The following is a 17,897-nucleotide window of genomic DNA, read 5'->3' as shown; positions in this document are numbered from 1 at the left end:
CAACAGTGCTAACCGCTATGCCACCGTGCTGCCGTTATCTCTAGCCATATGGATTCTATTTTTGTCTTGCAGATAGCTGCATCACTTTTTTCTACTGCCATTATGTTTTCCCTAATAAGTACAGCAACTCCACCTCCCTTTTTCCCTCTCTATCTTTTCTTAATATACCCTGCAAAGTTTAATTCCCAGTCCTGATTTTTCTGCAGCCATTTCTCAGCAATCCTGACTATGTCTGGTCCCTCGCAACACATGATTGCCTCCAGCCCCCCTGTTTTATTACGGATACAGGTAGACTATCCTTTATCCGAACTTCCGAAAACCGAAAACCTCTAAAAACCGAAAGTTTTTTCGTTCAGCGTAAGTCGTGCGCACATGACCAGAGTGGCGCACGACTTACGCTGAGCAGGGCAGAGGGTCACAGAGTTCCCTCCTGGGTAGGAGATTGCAGGCCGAGCCGGGCAGTGTGAAGGAGGTACCGGGAGAGTGAACCCGACAATACAGCGGCCCGTCCGATATTCTTTTCTCCCCCCGACCCGACCCACCCGATATTTTTTTCTCCCCCCTGACCCGACCCGACCCGTCCGATATTCTTTTCTCCCCCCTGACCCGAACCGTGGCCCGTCCGATATTCTTTTCTCCCCCCCGACCCCCCGCCCCCCACCGACCCCACCCCTCGACCCCCCCGCCGACCCCCACCCCGACCAATTTCCCAATACCTTCTGAAATCCGAAAAATTCTGAAAACCGAAACTCAGCTGGTCGGTCCCAAGGTTTTCGGATAAAGGATAGTCTACCTGTACTGTCATAAATCGCAACTTCTACAAGAAGTACTACTGAACGGCCAGCTGAGGGCGCCGCCCGAGGAGTATAAATACTCGGGCGTGGGCCCACCTTGGCCAGAGACAGTCTGGAAACAGGAAGCTAGTGACTACTAACTAGACCTCCATGTTTTGTTACAAGTCGATTAAAGCCTTGCTTTATGTACAACCAAGTGCGTAGTGAGTCTTTATTACGTCAGACACTATGGCCCAGAAATTCAGGTCGGGGGCTTCCCGCGGGTACAAGCCCCCGACCTGCACTTACCTTGCGCGCCGGCAGTTGAGCTGTAGGGCCCTGTGGAATTCCGCCCCGGGGCCTGGTCCAGCTGCCGGCGCACTGTGCTTGCGTGTCCCAGGGGCGTAGTTAGTGCGATGCGTCCCCTGGGATCACGTGGGCCATGGGCAGCCAATCGGCGCAGGGAAAAGCCCATTCATAAGTAGTGACAGGAAGACCTGTCAAAACTTATAAATACTACGGCCCCAAAATAGTAGTAAACCTTCAAATAAATTTTAAAAATCATCACTTTTTAAATAAACTATAAATTACATTAAATAACTATTTTAAACAATAATTTAAATTTTTGAAAAAAATCATTTTATATTCAAACGGGGCTAAAAATAAACTTACCTTGCTTTAAAGCATTTAAAAATAATAAACCTGTGGAAAAAATGTTTTAATTTTAATTGACCAGTTACCTTTTAAAATGCAGGCCTTACACCTGGTTTTTACATTTCTAAAATCTAAAGACTTACCCTCACAGAAAAACTGTATAAAAAAAACGTAAGTTCAAAGCGCACGCACAGACTCCCGCGCGCACGCGTTCGACCTCTGAACCCCTTCATTCAGAGGAACGGAAGTGCCGGTTTCCCACGCATGCGCAGTGCATGCAAGAAACCGGCACTTCCATCGGGCCCACGCGTAAGTACCCCCGTGCGCACTCACCCGTGGAGACCCGAGTTTCTGGGCCTATGTGCATTGCTGTTCAGACAGTTTAACTCATTTTTAATAGGATTTCCTCTCACTTTATGTTTAACCATCTTTTTAGACTCCTGTTCTATAACTCTATTTATACCCTTGCCATCAATGTCCTCCCTTACTTTATTCTTTCCTACGCTCTCTTTACCTGTTTTTTTATTAGGCTGGTTAAGTTTCTTGTAGATCCCTCCCCCCATCTTACTAGTTTAAAGCCTTTGCCACCTCTATATTTACCCTTTCCGCTAGGACACAGGTCCCATCCCGGTTCAGGTGGAGCCCGTCCCATCAGTACAGCTCCTTCCTGTCCCAGAACTGGTGCCAGCGTCCTATGAAAAGGAACCCCTCTTTCCCACACCAGCCCTTTAGCCATGTGCTAATTCTCCTGATAGAAACATAGAAGATAGGAGCAGGAGGAGGCCATTCGGCCCCTCGAGCCTGCTCCGCCATTCAATGAGATCATGGCTGATCATCCAAACTCAGTACCCTGTCCCTGCCTTCTCCCCGTATCCCTTGATCCCTTTAGCCTTAAGAAATATATCTAACTCCTTCTTGAATATATTTAATGAATTAACCTCAACTGCCTTCTGTGGTAGAGAATTCCACAGGTTCACCACTCTCTGGGTGAAGAAGTTCCTCCTCATCTCTGTCCTAAATGGCTTACCCCTCATCCTTAGACTGTGACCCCTGGTTCTGGACTCCCCTGCCATCGGGAACATCCTTCCTGCATCTAGTCTGTCTAGTCCTGTTAGAATTTTATAACTTTCAATGAGATCCCCTCTCATTCTTCTAAACTCCAGCGAGTATAAGCCCAATCGACCTAATCTCTCCTCATACGTCATTCCTGCCATCCCAGGTATCAGTCTGCTGAATCTTCGCTGCACTCCCTCCATGGCAAGAACATCCTTCCTCAGATAAGTCGACCAAAACTGCACACAATACTCAAGGTGTGGTCTCACCAAGGCCCTGTACAACTGCAGCAAGACATCCTTGTTCCTGTTCTCGAACCCTCTCGCTACGAAGGCCAACATACCATTTGTCTTCTTAACCGCCTGCTGCACCTGCATGCTTACCTTCAGCGACTGGTGCACAAGGACACCCAGGTCTCGTTGCACTTCCCCTTCTCCCAATCTATTGCCATTCAGATAATAATCTGCCTTCCTGTTTTTGCCACCAAAGTGGATAACCTCGCATTTATCCACATTATACTGCATCTGCCATGCATCTGCCCAATCACCCAACCTGTCCAAATCATACTGGAGTTTCTCGGCATCCTCCTCACAGCACACACGCCCACCCAGCTTTGTGTTGTCTGCAAACTTGGAGATATTACATCTCGTTCCCTCGTCTAGATCATTAATATATATTGTGAATAGCTGGGGTCCTAGGACCGATCCCTGCGGTACCCCACTAGTCACTGCCTGTCACTCGGAAAAAGACCCGTTTATTCCAACTCTTTGCTTCCTGTCTGCCAACCAGTTCTCTAGCCAAGTCAGTACCTTGCCTCCAATCCCATGTGCCTTAACTTTACACGCTAATCTCTTATGCAGGACCTTATCGAAAGCCTTCTGAAAGTCCAAATACACCACATCCACTGGTTCTCCCTTATCTATTTTACCAGTTACACCCTGATATACCTATCAATTCGTCCAATAAAAGGCGACGAGTTAGGAACGTAACTAAAGGTTTTTATTGACTAAATAACAGAGCCCACCCTCGTGGGTGATCGGGTCCAACAAGGAGGAATACCAGCCAGTCGACTACCTTTATACCTGGGCAGGTAGGTGGAGCCATGGGCGGAGTCGGAGGTGGTCAGCCCAGGTATAACAGCGCGACAAGAGGCGACCTCGTATCGTGATACAACAGTGATAACGGTGATAACAATACAACAGTGATAACTATAGTGTAACGATAAAAGTGGTTTACCACATTCACCCCTTGTTTAGATTTGAGTCCGGCGGGGTGAAGTGTACTACCAGTTCTGGTATGTCAGTCTGTCCGGAGGCCTCGTAAGCCTCTCCGATCGTCGCAGCGGCGGTGCTGCATTATCCGGTGTTAGTGCTGGTGTCTGCGTGGTCAGCGAAGGCTCGTGGGGTTCCGGCATGCCGTCTACCTGGGCTGGAATTGGGGGAGTGGTGGGGGGGGGGTAAAGGTGGTGTCTCCGGAGTGCCCGAGGGTGCGAGGTCTCGTAAGGAGACAGTGTCCTCCCGCCCGTCTGGGTAAGCCACGTAGGCGTACTGGGGGTTGGCGTGCAGGAGGTTCACCCTCTCGACCAGGGGGTCTGTTTTATGGGCCCTCACGTGCTTTCGCAGCAAGACGGGCCCCGGAGAGGTCAGCCAGGTTGGTAGAGTGGTTCCCGTAGTCGACTTCCTGGGGAAAACAAACATTCGTTCATGGGGGGTGGCGTTAACGGCAGTGCAAAGTAGTGACCGGATGGAGTGCAGCGCTGTCGGGAGGACTTCCTGCCAGCGGGAGGTTGGGAGGCCCTTAGACTTTAAGGCTAAGAGGACGGCCTTCCATACCGTCGCGTTCTCTCTTTCCACCTGGCCGTTCCCTCGGGGGTTGTAGCTGGTGGTCCTACTTGCTGCAATACCTCTCGCTAGTAGGAACTGACGGAGTTCCTCGCTCATGAAAGAGGAGCCCCGGTCACTATGTATATAGTTTGGGAACCCGAACAAGGCGAAGAGGTCGTTCAGGCATTTAATGACCGTGGTACTGGTCATGTCTGGGCAGGGGAAGGCAAAGGGGAAACGGGAGTACTCATCAACAATGTTGAGGAAGTACACATTACGGTCAGAGGACGGGAGGGGCCCCTTAAAGTCGATGCTCAGGCGCTCGAAGGGGCGGGTGGCCTTGATCAGGCTTGCTCTGTCCGGCCTAAAGAAGTGCGGTTTGCACTCGGCACAGGTCTGGCAGTTCCTGGTTATGGTCCTGACCTCCTCGATGGAGTAGGGCAGGTTGCGGGCCTTAATGAAGTGGTAAAGTCTGGTGACCCCGGGGTGGCAGAGGTCGTTGTGGAGGGTCTGAAGTCTATCACTTTGCGCGCTGGCGCATGTAATTCGTGACAGAGCATCGGGGGGTTCGTTCAGCTTACCTGGCCGGTACAAGATATCATAATCGTAGGTGGAGAGCTCGATTCTCCACCTCAAGATCTTGTCATTCTTGATTTTGCCCCTCAGCTTGTTATTAAACATAAAAGCGACCGAACGTTGGTCGGTAAGGAGGGTAAATCGTTTGCCTGCCAGGTAGTGCCTCCAGCGTCGTACCGCCTCCACAATCGCCTGGGCCTCCTTCTCGACCGACGAGTGTCAGATCTCAGGGCCCTGTAGGGTCCTTGAGAAGAAGGCCACCGGTCTCCCCTCCTGGTTAAGGGTGGCGGCTAGGGCGAAGTCGGATGCATCGCTCTCGACTTGGAAAGGGATGGACTCATCCACTGCGTGCATAGTGGCCTTGGCAATGTCTCCCTTAATGAGGGAGAAGGCTGCGCACGCTTCCTCCGTAAGGGGGAAGGATGTGGACTTCATGAGGGGTCTGGCTTTGTCCGCATAATTGGGCACCCATTGGGCATAGTAGGCGAAGAGCCCCAGGGTTCTCTTAAGTGCCTTAGGGCAGTGGGGGAGGGGTAGCTCCATGAGGGGGCGCATTCTTTCGGGGTCGGGGCCGATGAGTCCGTTCTCTACTACACAGCCAAGGATGGCAAGGCACGAGGTGTTAAACACACATTTCTCCTTATTGTAGGTGAGGTTCAGCCGTTGGGCTGTACGGAGGAATTTCTCCAGATTCACGTCGTGGTCCTGCCGGTCGCGGCCGCAGATGGTGACGTTATCTAGGTAGGGGAATGTGGCCTGCAGTCCGTTCTGGTCAACCATCCGGTCCATCTCCCTTTGGAAGACCGAGACCCCGTTGGTGACACCGAACGGGACCCTAAGGAAGTGGTATAGGCGCCCATTCGCCTCGAAGGCGGTGTACTGGCGGTCCTCGGGGTGGATAGGGAGTTGGTGGTAGGCCGACTTAAGGTCGATGGTCGAGAATACGCGGTATTGTGCAATCTGATTGACCATGTCAGATATGCGGGGAAGGGGGTATGCGTCCAGCTGGGTGTATCTGTTTATGGTCTGGCTGTAGTCGATGACCAGGCGATTTTTATCGCCGGTCTTAATGACCACGACCTGGGCACGCCAGGGGCTGTTGCTCCCCTCGATGATGCCCTCCTTCAGGAGACGCTGCACCTCAGAGCTAATGAAAGCTCTGTCCCCAGCGCTGTACCGCCTGCTCTTGGTAGCGACGGGTTTGCAGTCGGGGGTGAGGTTAGCGAACAGGGAAGGTGGCGGCACCTTGAGGGTGGATAGGCTGCAGGTGTTACGCGGTGGGCGGTTTAACCTTCGCTGGTTGTCGACTGTGAGTGGGGGGAGGGGTCCACCGTATGCTAGGGTTACACTTTGGAGGTGGGATTGGAAGTCCAGCCCTAGTAGGACGGCAGCGCAGAGCTGGGGGAGGACAAGGAGTTTAAAATTTTTATACTCTGTACCCTTAACCGACAAGGTCACAGCACAGTAGCCGCTAATGTCCGTGGCGTGGGACCTCGATGCCATCGAGATTCGGTTGCGCGTTGGCAGGACAGGGAGGGAGTAGTGGCTCACCGTGTCTGGGTGGATGAAGCTCTCCGTGCTTCCGCTGTCGAACAGGCAGGTCATGGCGTGGCCGTTTACTTTGATGTCCATCATCGACTTGGACAGGTGGTGTGGGCGGGCTTGATCCAGAGTGACGGAGGCTAGTGTGTAGGTAAGCGAGTCGTTGTCGTCTGCGGGCGAGGCGGTCGTCGGGTCCGGGGGCCCGGTGGCAGTCGGGCGTGGTGGGTAAAATGGCGTCTCCCACGAGGTAGGACAAAATGGCGGAGAAGATGGCTGCCCCCATAACTCACGAGGCACTATTGGGGTCGGTTGCCTTGATCAAAGATGGCCGCCCCCATGACTCACGTGTGGGGATGCTGGCCTCAGTTGCCGTGAAAGAAGATGGCCGCCCCCACAGTTCGCATGAGGCACTGCTGGCCTCTGAAGATCTGCTCCTGCAGGCCTTAGAGAAGTGGCCTTTCTTCCTGCAGGTTGCGCAGGTAGAGTTCCTGGCTGGGCAGCGCGACCTCGGGTGCTTCTCCTGGCCGCAAAAGAAGCAGCCGGCGGCCCGATCGCAGGTGCCCGATGTCGGAGCCGGTACCGGGGGTGGCGGGCCCGGTCGGGTCCGGGACGCCGACGCTGAGGTAGGTCCCGGGGGCGGCGCTGCGAAGGGTTGCGGTAGGGGTCGGGCCCGAGTCCCAGGGTCGCGAGCAGTACCTGGAAAACGCCTCCTGGTCCTGATGGGCCACCTCCAGGGAGAGAGCGAGGGCTTCAGCTTTGTCCAGGTCGAGGTCTTTAGCTTCAAGCAGTCTTTGCCGTGAGTAGTCGGACCGTAGGCCTTTCACAAAGGCATCGCGGATATTATCTTCCGTATTTTCAACAGCCGTCACCGCTTTAAAGTCACAGTTCCTGCCGAGTGCTCTTAGCGCCTGTAAAAATTCAGCTACAGACTCTCCTGGCTGTTGCAGGCGGGATCTTAGGAGGTGCCTGGTGTACATGTAATTTACCGGGCTGCGGTACTGCTGTTTCAGTAGGTTGATAGCGGCCTCGTATGTAGTCGTGTCCTGGATGAGTGCGTATACTCTCGGGCTCGCTTGGGCGTTCAGAAGTCTTAGTTTGGATCTCTGCGGGACGCCGGATTCTTCCAGGTAGGATTCGAAGCAGTCCAGCCAGTGTTTGAAGTTGAGGGCTGAGTTTGCTGCCTGTGGGTTTAGATCCAGGTACGGTGGTTTGAGGGCTTGCAGCCAAGCCGGCTGGTGTGGCTGGCGTAGCCCGGTGTCTGAAAGCTGCTGTGGCTGTGCTTCTGGGAGGGCTTCTGGCTGGCCAGTAGTAGACATCTTTAAAATTTAGTCAATAAAATTGATATACCTATCAATTCGTCCAATAAAAGGCGACGAGTTAGGAACGTAACTAAAGGTTTTTATTGACTAAATAACAGAGCCCACCCTCGTGGGTGATCGGGTCCAACAAGGAGGAATACCAGCCAGTCGACTACCTTTATACCTGGGCAGGTAGGTGGAGCCATGGGCGGAGTCGGAGGTGGTCAGCCCAGGTATAACAGCGCGACAAGAGGCGACCTCGTATCGTGATACAACAGTGATAACGGTGATAACAATACAACAGTGATAACTATAGTGTAACGATAAAAGTGGTTTACCACACACCCTCAAAAAATTCCAGTAGATTAGTCAAGCACGATTTACACCTTTTGTAAATCCATGTTGACTTTGTCCGATCTGGTCACTGTTTTCCAAGTGCTCTGCTATTACATCTTTTATAATGGACTCTAGCATTTTCCCCACTACCGATGTCAGGCTTACCAGTCTATAATTCCCCGTTTTCTCTCTACCAGCTTTTTTGAATAGTGGGGTAATATTAGCTACCCTCCAATCCATGGGTACTGTTCCAGAATCTATAGAATTTTGGAAGATGACCAGCAATGCATTTAATATTTCTAGGGCCACTTCCTTAAGTACCCTAGGATGTAGATTATCAGGCCCTGGGGATTTATCCGCCTTCAATCCCGTCAATTTCCCTAACACCATTTCCCTACAAATACTGATTTCATTCAGTTCCTCCCTCTCATTCCCCGATATCTCTGGGACATCCTCCTTTGTAAAGACAGAACCAAAGTATGTATTTAATTGGTCTGCCATTTCTTTGTTCCCCATTATAAATTCCCCTGATTCTGACTGCAAGGGACCTATGCTTGACTTCACCAATCTTTTTCTCTTCACATATCTATAGAAGCTTTTACAATCAGTTTTTATGTTCCCTGCAAGCTTACTCTCATACTCTATTTCCCCCCTCTTAATTAATCCCTTTGTCCTCCTTTGCTGAATCCTAAACTGCTCCCAATCCTCAGGTTTACTGCTTTTTCTGGCCAATTTATATCTCCTCTCCTTGGATCTTATGCTATCCCTAATTTCCCTCGTTAGCCACGGTTGAGTCACCTTTTTTGTTTTATTTTTATGCCAAACAGGGATGACCAAATTCTGTAGTTCATCCATGCGATCTTTAAATGTTTGCCATTGCCTATCCACCGTCAACCCTTTGAGTAACATTCCCCAATCAATCCTACCCAACTCGCGCCTCATACCATCGTAGTTTCCTTCATTTAAATTCAGGACCCTAGTCTCTGAGTCAACTACTTCACTCTCCATCTTAATGAAGAATTCGATCATATTATGATCGCTCCAACCCAAGGGGCCTCGCACAACAAGATTGCTAATTATTCCTTTCTCATTACATAATACCCCATCTAAGATGGCCTGATCTCTAGTTGGTTCCTTGACATATTGGTCCCAGAAACCACTCCAGGAATTTCTCCTCCACAGTATTGTTACTAATTTGGTTAGCCCAATCTATATGTAGATTAAAGTCACCCATGATAACTGCTGTGCCCTTATTGCACGCGTCTCTAATTTCCCGTTTAATGCCATCCCCAACCTCCGCATTACTGTTTGGGGGTCTGTATACAACTCCCACTAACGTTTTCTGCCCCTTGGTATTTCTCAGCTCTACCCATACAGATTCCACATCATCAGAGCTACTATCCTTCCTTACAATTGTGTTAGTCTCCTCTTTAACCAGCAATGCTACCCCACCTCCTTATCCTTTTTGCCCGTCTTTCCTGAATATTGATCTGTCTGCTTCAATGCCAATTTGCGCATGGCTCGGGCGATAATCCAGAAATTATTATCCTCAAGGTCCTGCTTTTTAAGTTAGAGCCTAACTCCTGATACTCTTTCAGCAGGACCTCCTCCCTGTTCCTACCTATGTCGTTTGTTCCAACATGGACCACGACACTGCATTTACCCCCTCCCTTTCCAAGTTCTGCTCCAGCCGCTGTGAGATATCCCTTACCCTGGCAACTCACCCTTCGGGATTCTCATTCTTGGCCGCAGAGGAGGCTATCTATCCCCCAAATTATAGAATCGCCTATCACTACCACATTTCTATTCTGCTATTCCCTCGCCTTGGACAGCCTTGACCCACGGTGCCTTGGTCTGCATTGTGGCTGTCATTCCTGTAGTCTTTCTCCTTGTCCTCACAGGTAGCAAGTATATCGTACCTGTTGGACAGGACCAGTGTCTGCAGGACCTCCTACTCAACCTCTCCCAAATCCCCACTACCCGCTTCCTAACAGTCACACCCTCCCTTTCCTGAATCTGTGCTTTCCTCTGGGGTGTGACTGTATTCTGGATAAAACTGTCCAGAAATTCTTCCCCCTCCCTTATGTGTCGGCGTGTCTCCAACTCTTCTTCTTCTTCTTCTTCTTCTTAGGCAGTCCCTCGGAACTGAGGATGACTTGCTTCCACATTAAAAATGAGTTTGCAGGTGACTGTTGAGTCCAATGCAGGACTTACAGTCTCTGTCACAGGTGGGGCAGATGGTGGTTGAAGGGGCGGGTGGGTGTGTTGCTTGGGTTGATGTGCGCTCCTTGCGCTGCCTGCACTTGGCTTCCGCTTGCTCCCGATGAAGAGACTCGAGGTGTTCGGCGCATTCCCGGATGCTTCTCCTCCATTTTGTGCGGTCTTGGGCCAGGGATTCCCAGGTGTCGATGGGGATGTTACACTTTTTCCAAGGAGGCTTTGAGGGTGTCCTTGAAGCATTTCCTCTGCCCATCTGGGGTTCTCTTGCCACGCCGGAGCTCCGAGTAGAGCGTTTGTTTTGGGAGTCTCGTATCGGGCATGCGGACAATGTGACCCGTCCATCAGAGATGATCGAGCGTGGTCAAAGCTTCGATGCTGTGGATGTTGGCCTGAACAAGAACACTGATGTTGGTGCGCCTATCCTGCCAATGGATTTGCAGGATCTTCACAGGTGCTGATTATGGAGGCCTCGAGTGTAGACCAGGCGCTGTGGGCACTCTGTGTCTCTGCAGCGAGGGACCGCAAGGACGTCCGCTCCAACTCACACTCCAGCTCAATGACTCTGAGCCGGAGAGATTCGAGATGGAGACATCTCCTACAGACGTGTTCGCTCAAGACAGTCTCGCTATCCACAAACTCCCACATACTGAAGTCCAGATACATAACCTGCCCTGCCATATCTTAGTCTAGCCTTATTTTATTTATTTAATTACTTAAAGTCTTTATTCAATTATTATTTATAGTTATATTAATTAGTTAAGCTATAAATCTAATACAGTACTTTGTAGTTTCCTGCCCCTAGTTTAAACCACTGTCCTAGGTTAGAGAGAATGACACCCGGACTTCAAGGGTTAAGTTAAAAGGAGAGATTACACAAATTAGGGTTGTATTCCCTAGAATTTAGAAGGTTAAGGGGTGATCTGATCGAAGTTTTCAAGATATTAAGGGGAATAGATAGGGTAGATAGAAAGAAACCATTTCCGCTGGTTGGGGATTCGAGGACTGGGGGCATAGTCTAAAAATGAGAGCCAGGCCTTTCAGGAGTGAAATTAGGAAACACTTCTACACACAAAGGGTGGTAGAACATAAGAAATAGGAGCAGGAGTCAGCCATTTGGCCCCTCGAGCCTGCTCCGCCATTCAATAAGATCATGGCTGATCTTCTACCTCATCTCCACTTTCCTGCACTATCCCCATATCCCTCGATTCCCTTAATATCCAAAAATCTATCGACCTCTGTCTTGAATATACTAGACAACTGAGTCTCCACAGCCCTCTGGGGTAGAGAATACCAAAGATTCACAACCCTCTGAGTGAAGAAACTTCTCCTCATCTCAGTCCTAAATGTCCGACCCCTTATTCTGAGACTGTGACCCCTGGTTCTAGACTCCCCAGACAGGGGAAACATCCTCCCTGCATCTACCCTGTCAAACCCTGTAAGAATTTTTTATGTTTTAATGAGATCACCTCTCATTCTTCTAAACGCTAGAGAATATAGGCCTAGTCTACTCAAACTCTCCTCATAGGACAATCTCCCCATACCTGGAACCAGTCTGGTGAATCTTTGTTGCACTCCCTCTATAGCACGTATATCCTTCCTTAGGGAAGGAGACCAAAACTGTACGCAATACTCCAGGTGTGGTCTCACCAGGGCCCTATATAATTGCAGTAAGACGTCTTTACTCTTATACTCAAATCCTCTTGTAATAAAGGCCAACATACCATTTGCTTTCCTAATTGCTTGCTGTGTCTGCATGTTAACTTTAAGTGATTTGTGTACAAGGACACCCAGGTCCCTCTGAACACCAACATTTCCCAATCTCTCACCATTTAAAAAAACTCAGCTTTTCTGTTTTTCCTACCAAAGTGGATAACTTCACATTTCTCCACATTATATTCCATTTGGCTTGTTCTTGCCCACTCACTTAGCCTGTCTATATCCCCTTGAAGCCTCCTTGCATCCTCCTCACAACTTGCATTCCCACCCAGCTTTGTATCATTACCAAACTTGGATATATTACATTTGGTCCCCTCATCTATATCATTGATGTAGATTGTGAATAGTTGAGGCCCAAACACTGATCCTTGCAGTACCCCACTAGTTACAGCCTGCCAACCTGAAAATGACCCGTTTATTCCTACTCTCTGTTTTCTGTCAGTTAACCAATCCTCAATCATGCTAGCATATTAAGAAGTTTGGGACTCTCTTCCGCAAACGACGATTGATGCTAGATCAATTGTTCATTTTAAAATCTGACATTGATAGCTTTCTGTTACCCATAGGTATTAAGGGATATGGGTAACAGAATGGATATGGATATGGAGTTAGGTCGCAGATCAGCCATGATCTCATTAAATGGTGGAGCTGGTTCGAGGGGCTGAATGGCTTACTCCTGTTCCTCTGTCTACCAACACTCACCATCAAGGCTCACATGTGAATAATGGCCACTTTGACTAGTTAATGGAGGATGAGTAATAAACAATATCAGCAGGAGTAAATAAATAAAACATGTAGAGAAAACTGGCAACAAGAAAATAAATGTCTATTCTTTGCTATCTTATGTGAAGTGAATGAGCAATCTCAATCCAATTCCTGGAGTCCACAACATACCCATAACTGCACAATCTGGCACTAAATTGCCATTTTCTCTCAACCAACCAATACAGATGGATTGCCCTCATCAACCCTCTCTGTTACCTCATCTAAAAACTCGATCAAGTTAGTTAAACACGATTTGCCTTTAACAAATCCGTGCTGGCTTTCCTTAATTAATCCACACTTGTCCAAGTGACTGTTAATTTTGTCCCTGATTACTGTTTCTAAAAGCTTCCCCACCACCGAGGTTAAGTTGACTGGCCTGTAGTTGCTGGGTTTATCTTTACACAAGGGTGTAACATTTGCAATTCTCCAGTCCTCTGACACCACCCCCTTTTCTAAGGAGGATTGGAAGATTATGGCCAGAGCCTCCACAATTTCCACCTTTACTTCCCTCTGCATCCTAGGATGCATCCCATTCTGGTGACTTATCTACTTTAAGTACAGCCAACCTTTCTAGTACCTCTTCATTGTCAATTTTTATCCCAGTCAGTATCTCAACTACCTCCTCTTTCACTATGACTTTGGCAGCATCTTCTTCCTTGTTGAAGACAGATGCAAAGTACTCATTTAGTACCTCAACCATGCCCTCTGCCTCCAGGCGTAGGTCTCCATTTTGGTCCCTAATCAGCCCCACTCCCCCTCTTACTACCCATTTACTATTTATATGCCTATAGAAGACTTTTGGAGTCCCTTTTATGTTAGCTGCGGTAAAGAGGGCGATGAGATTCAGCCCCTGATTTTCAAGGCCAGCGTTAAGTTCACCAATTGAGCGTAGGCATTAGAGGCCAGCAGCATTATTTAATGTGGCACACAAGCATTTTGATAATCAGGCAAGTTTTCTGTAAATATATGGGGTTTTCTTTCAATGTGTCTCTACTACAGGGTTTCAAGTCTGACCACCAGGACCAAAGGAGACATTCCAGAGAGATCACCAGGCACCACACCACTCTGTCATCAACCATATCTACAAGTTCTGGCATGCCTACATGGCAACAACGGAGGAGAATTGCCATCACAGGTTCCAGGTCAGCACAGAGACAGTTGCAGGGTTCTGCCGTCTGTTATAAGTAAACCCACAGCCAAACGCTATCATAGCTATGATGCTGCCAGCGGCAGTCATGGTCACTTCCGTCCTCGAGTGTTGTGCCTCCAGCTCCTTGCAGGCTAGCATTAGGATCTCCAGCAGCAGCAGCCACTTTACTTCCCATGGATGAGTTGAGTTAACGAGTGACTGATCCACTGTTCAGCATGGTCAGCACGTTCATCTCTCTACCCAATGAGCCGCATGATCCTAATTGGAACCGATTGGATAGCTGTTTCAAAGAGCAGACACAGGCAGGATGGGCCGACGGTCGTCCTCCTGTGCTGCATGATTCTAAACGGCTGCCCAATTTGCTGCATTGCATAAAGTGCAGGAGGTCATGGATGCAGATCAGAAACTGCAGGGTCTGTGTTACGGGTGGGCAACTTGCCTGATTAGTGGCCATGTGGCCATCCTGCAGCTCAACTGAACGTACATCGTGCAGTAAAGAGTGTGTTGGCAGGGCTCGTTGTGCGAAGCCCCAGATATTTCAGTGCAACAATATAGTGCCAACCCTATAAGTGTGCCATGCTGTCAGCTGTAGCAATCTGTAGAGGTGCAAGATTGGGTGAAAGCGTTGGGAGGGGTAAGCACTACAAGAGAAACAGGGTCCGAGGACACAATTTGAGAAACTATTGGGTACCATTCCCTTGGCTCAGGTCAGTCCTCTTCTTCCACATTTGCATCCAGGTCCACTGGGTCATAGAGTCATAACGGCACAGAAGGAGGCCATTCGGCCCATCAAGTCCGTGCCGGCTCTCTGTAGAGCAATCCAGTCAGTCCCATTCCCCCGCAGCCCTGCAAGTTTATTTCCCTCAAGTGCCTATCCAGTCTCGTTTCCAATTCCACCACCACTCCCCAGAGGAACCATCGCCCTCACCAGTACTCAGAACAGAATACTGGTTGGAGAGCGCAATGCACTCTGGGGATTCCTGCACTACCTGCCTGGTGTTGCAGAGAATAATCACCCGGTCAGCTAGCTCCTGCTAGATGTTTCGGACATCTGTTCTTCGGGTGCCCCTATGCTCAACCGGGGCAGCCCTCCCTTTGTCTCACTGCATTCAGCAGTACTTTAAGGCACCATCCATAAATACACCCATGCACTTTCAAGATCCCCCGTTGGTGAGAAAGAGTAAATCTTTAAATCCTTTCCCTTCAGTTTGTATGAAATGGAAGCTTAACACTGCGAATATGTTGACTCTGCTTTCAAAACGGTCCTTTCATTTCTTCAACTGAAGTATGTTATTTGTAAGTCACGAGTGAGACCTTGCACGAGACACTTGCTGCAGCCTGCTCAGCACGGTCTTCGCAACTTAAATGAAATGTAAACGTCTCACGAATCTCAGATCTAAATGGCTTCTGCTTTTCAGTACAAAATGCAAACAAGGCATTTGAAAGATGCTGCTGAACACTCAGCATCATTACGATACAATACAAAACACCCCCATTCACTGTTTACAACCTACATAGGATATACGGCACAGAAACAGGCCATCCGGCCCAACCAGGCCATGCTGGCGTTTATGCTCCACTCGAGCCTCCTCCCGTCTTTCCTCATCTAACTCGATCAGCATAACCCTCTATTCCCTTCTCCCTCATGTGCTTATCTAGCTTCCCCTTAAATGTATCTAAACTATTCGCCTCAACCACTCCCTGTGGTAGCGAGTTCCAAATTCTCACCACTCTGTGTAAAGAAGTTTCTTCTGAATTCCCTATTGGATTTCTTGGTGACTATCTTATATTGATGGCCTCTAGTTTTGCTCTTTCCCACAAGTGGGAACATTCTCTATCCACTCTATCAAAACCTTTCATGATTTTAAAGACCTCTATTAGGTCCCCCCTCAGCCTTCTTTTTTCAAGAGAAAAGAGACCCAGCCTGTTCATCCTTTCCTGATGGGTATAACCTTGTGATTTGTCTCGCTTTAATGTAAGCAAAACCGTGCAATCACCTTCCTTGTTTGTGCAGTCTTTCTCCTATTCAATGGTCTGTCAGATGTAATTGCATTTTACATCCTAATACATAGTTTTAACAGTGAGCATGGGGAGAGCAGCCCTTTAAACCTCTTTAGCGGCACTCAAAAACCTGCCTCAGTGCACACAAGCTCCCAGGGGTAGCCTGCTGTGCCAAATGGAGCTTGCAATGCACAATTAATTAATTAATTAAGGACCAAATCAGAAGATCCATTGGGAACAGCCACGCACAGCAAGTCAGGCGAAGGTCCCACCGGGCTCTGGTTCAGTCTGCTGGCACACAACCGCAGCAAGGTGGATTTTAAAATCAAGAAGCTGTAGGACTCATTGGTCATGTTTCAAACGGTGGTGTTTTGATCTTGGTCATGCAAGGGGGGGGTGCTGACGAGGCAGGTGTTTTCACACAAGGGGATTGGAGAGTAAACTGGAGAGAGTTTCACCCTGGACAACTATTGCATGGTTATGAAAAAACCCAGAGGTAGCCCGGCATTGTGTGCATGTCTTCTTCTTAGGCCCAGACTCATTCCACTTAATGGCTCAGAATTAACCAGCTTTGCACAGAAACAGCGCAGCATTCAGAACAAAGAGAAACAGCCAAGTGGGAGGACAGGCTGGCGAGGGGTGGTGGGGGGCGGATAGAGGGGGTAGAGTTAGTTGTGTCACCAGATTTGACATTTCTTTGTCCCGTGAAACTGGGCACCGGGTACAAACTGGACAGTTCCAGGAAACAATCATGAAAGGTTGTTTTTTAAACAGTAGAGTCTGGACTGTGGGACTGTGTCTCAACATAAACCATTTAATGCACCAATAGATCTGAATCAGCATGTGAAGGGGGAGCAAGACGCACCATTGATAAGGGGAGGCACTGTGCACCATTGATAAGGAGAAGCACTGTGTACCATTGATAAAGGGAGGCACGGCACACCATTGATAAGGGGAGGCACTGTGCACCATTGATAAGGAGAAGCACTGTGTACCATTGATAAGGGGAGGCACGGCACACCATTGATAAGGGGAGGCACTGTGCACCATTGATAAGGGGAAGCACTGTGTACCATTGATAAGGGGAAGCACTGTGTACCATTGATAAGAGGAGGCAGTGTACCATTGATAAGGGGAGGCACTGTGTACCATTGATAAGGAGAAGCACTGTGTACCATTGATAAGGGGAGGCACTGTGTACCATTGATAAGGGGAGGCACGGCGCACCATTGATAAGGGGAGACACTGTGCACCATTGATAAGGGGAGACACTGTGCACCATTGATAAGGGGAGACACTGTGCACCATTGATAAGGGGAGGCACGGCGCACCATTGATAAGGGGAGGCACTGTGTACCATTGATAAGGGGAGGCACTGTGTACTGCTGTGCACCATTGATGAGGGGAGGCACTGTGTACTGCTGTGCACCATTGATGAGGGGAGGCACGGTACACCACTGTGCACCATTGATAAGGGGAGGCACGGCACACCATTGATAAGGGGAGGCGCTGTGTACCATTGAGGAGGGGAGACATGGTACACCGCTGTGCACCATTGATAAGGGGAGGCACGGCACACCATTGATAAGGGGAGGCGCTGTGTACCATTGAGGAGGGGAGGCATGGTACACCGCTGTGCACCATTGATAAGGGGAGGCACGGCACACCATTGATAAGGGGAGGCACTGTGCACCATTGAGGAGGGGAGGCATGGTACACCGCTGTGCACCATTGATAAGGGGGGGGCACTGTGCACCATTTTACCATTCTTCTACTTTATATTGCTGATGGGACATATACTAGAAAATGTATTTACCTTCATGGCTCCCAAGGCCTGAAGTATTAAGGCAATCCTTGTTGGTGTAAGGGCTGCTAACATAGCATTAAACCTAGCACCTTTGTCTTCAATGGGCGACTCATAAACTCCATTCGGAGATACAGAACCAAACCTGTGTGAAGAAATCAGAAAACGTATCTTGAGTACTTGGAC

General features: G+C 49.1%; 1 protein-coding gene across 1 annotated transcript in view; it reads right to left on the bottom strand.

Annotated features, from left to right (window-relative positions):
* acoxl (acyl-CoA oxidase-like) overlaps positions 1-17,897 on the bottom strand; it is a 348,406-nt gene that overhangs the window by 287,196 nt on the left and 43,313 nt on the right. The window contains exon 9 of the mRNA XM_085997863.1: positions 17,724-17,856. Coding sequence (XP_085853989.1) covers positions 17,724-17,856 — 133 coding nt within the window. The remainder of the gene's footprint in view (positions 1-17,723; positions 17,857-17,897) is intronic.

The sequence above is a fragment of the Somniosus microcephalus genome, chromosome 9 (assembly GCF_052327205.1).
Source record: "Somniosus microcephalus isolate GS21.2 chromosome 9, FLI_Smic_1.0, whole genome shotgun sequence".
Taxonomy (NCBI): domain Eukaryota; kingdom Metazoa; phylum Chordata; class Chondrichthyes; order Squaliformes; family Somniosidae; genus Somniosus; species Somniosus microcephalus.
The sequence above is the reverse complement of the archived record's forward strand: the minus strand, read 5'-3'. Positions and strand labels throughout refer to the sequence as shown.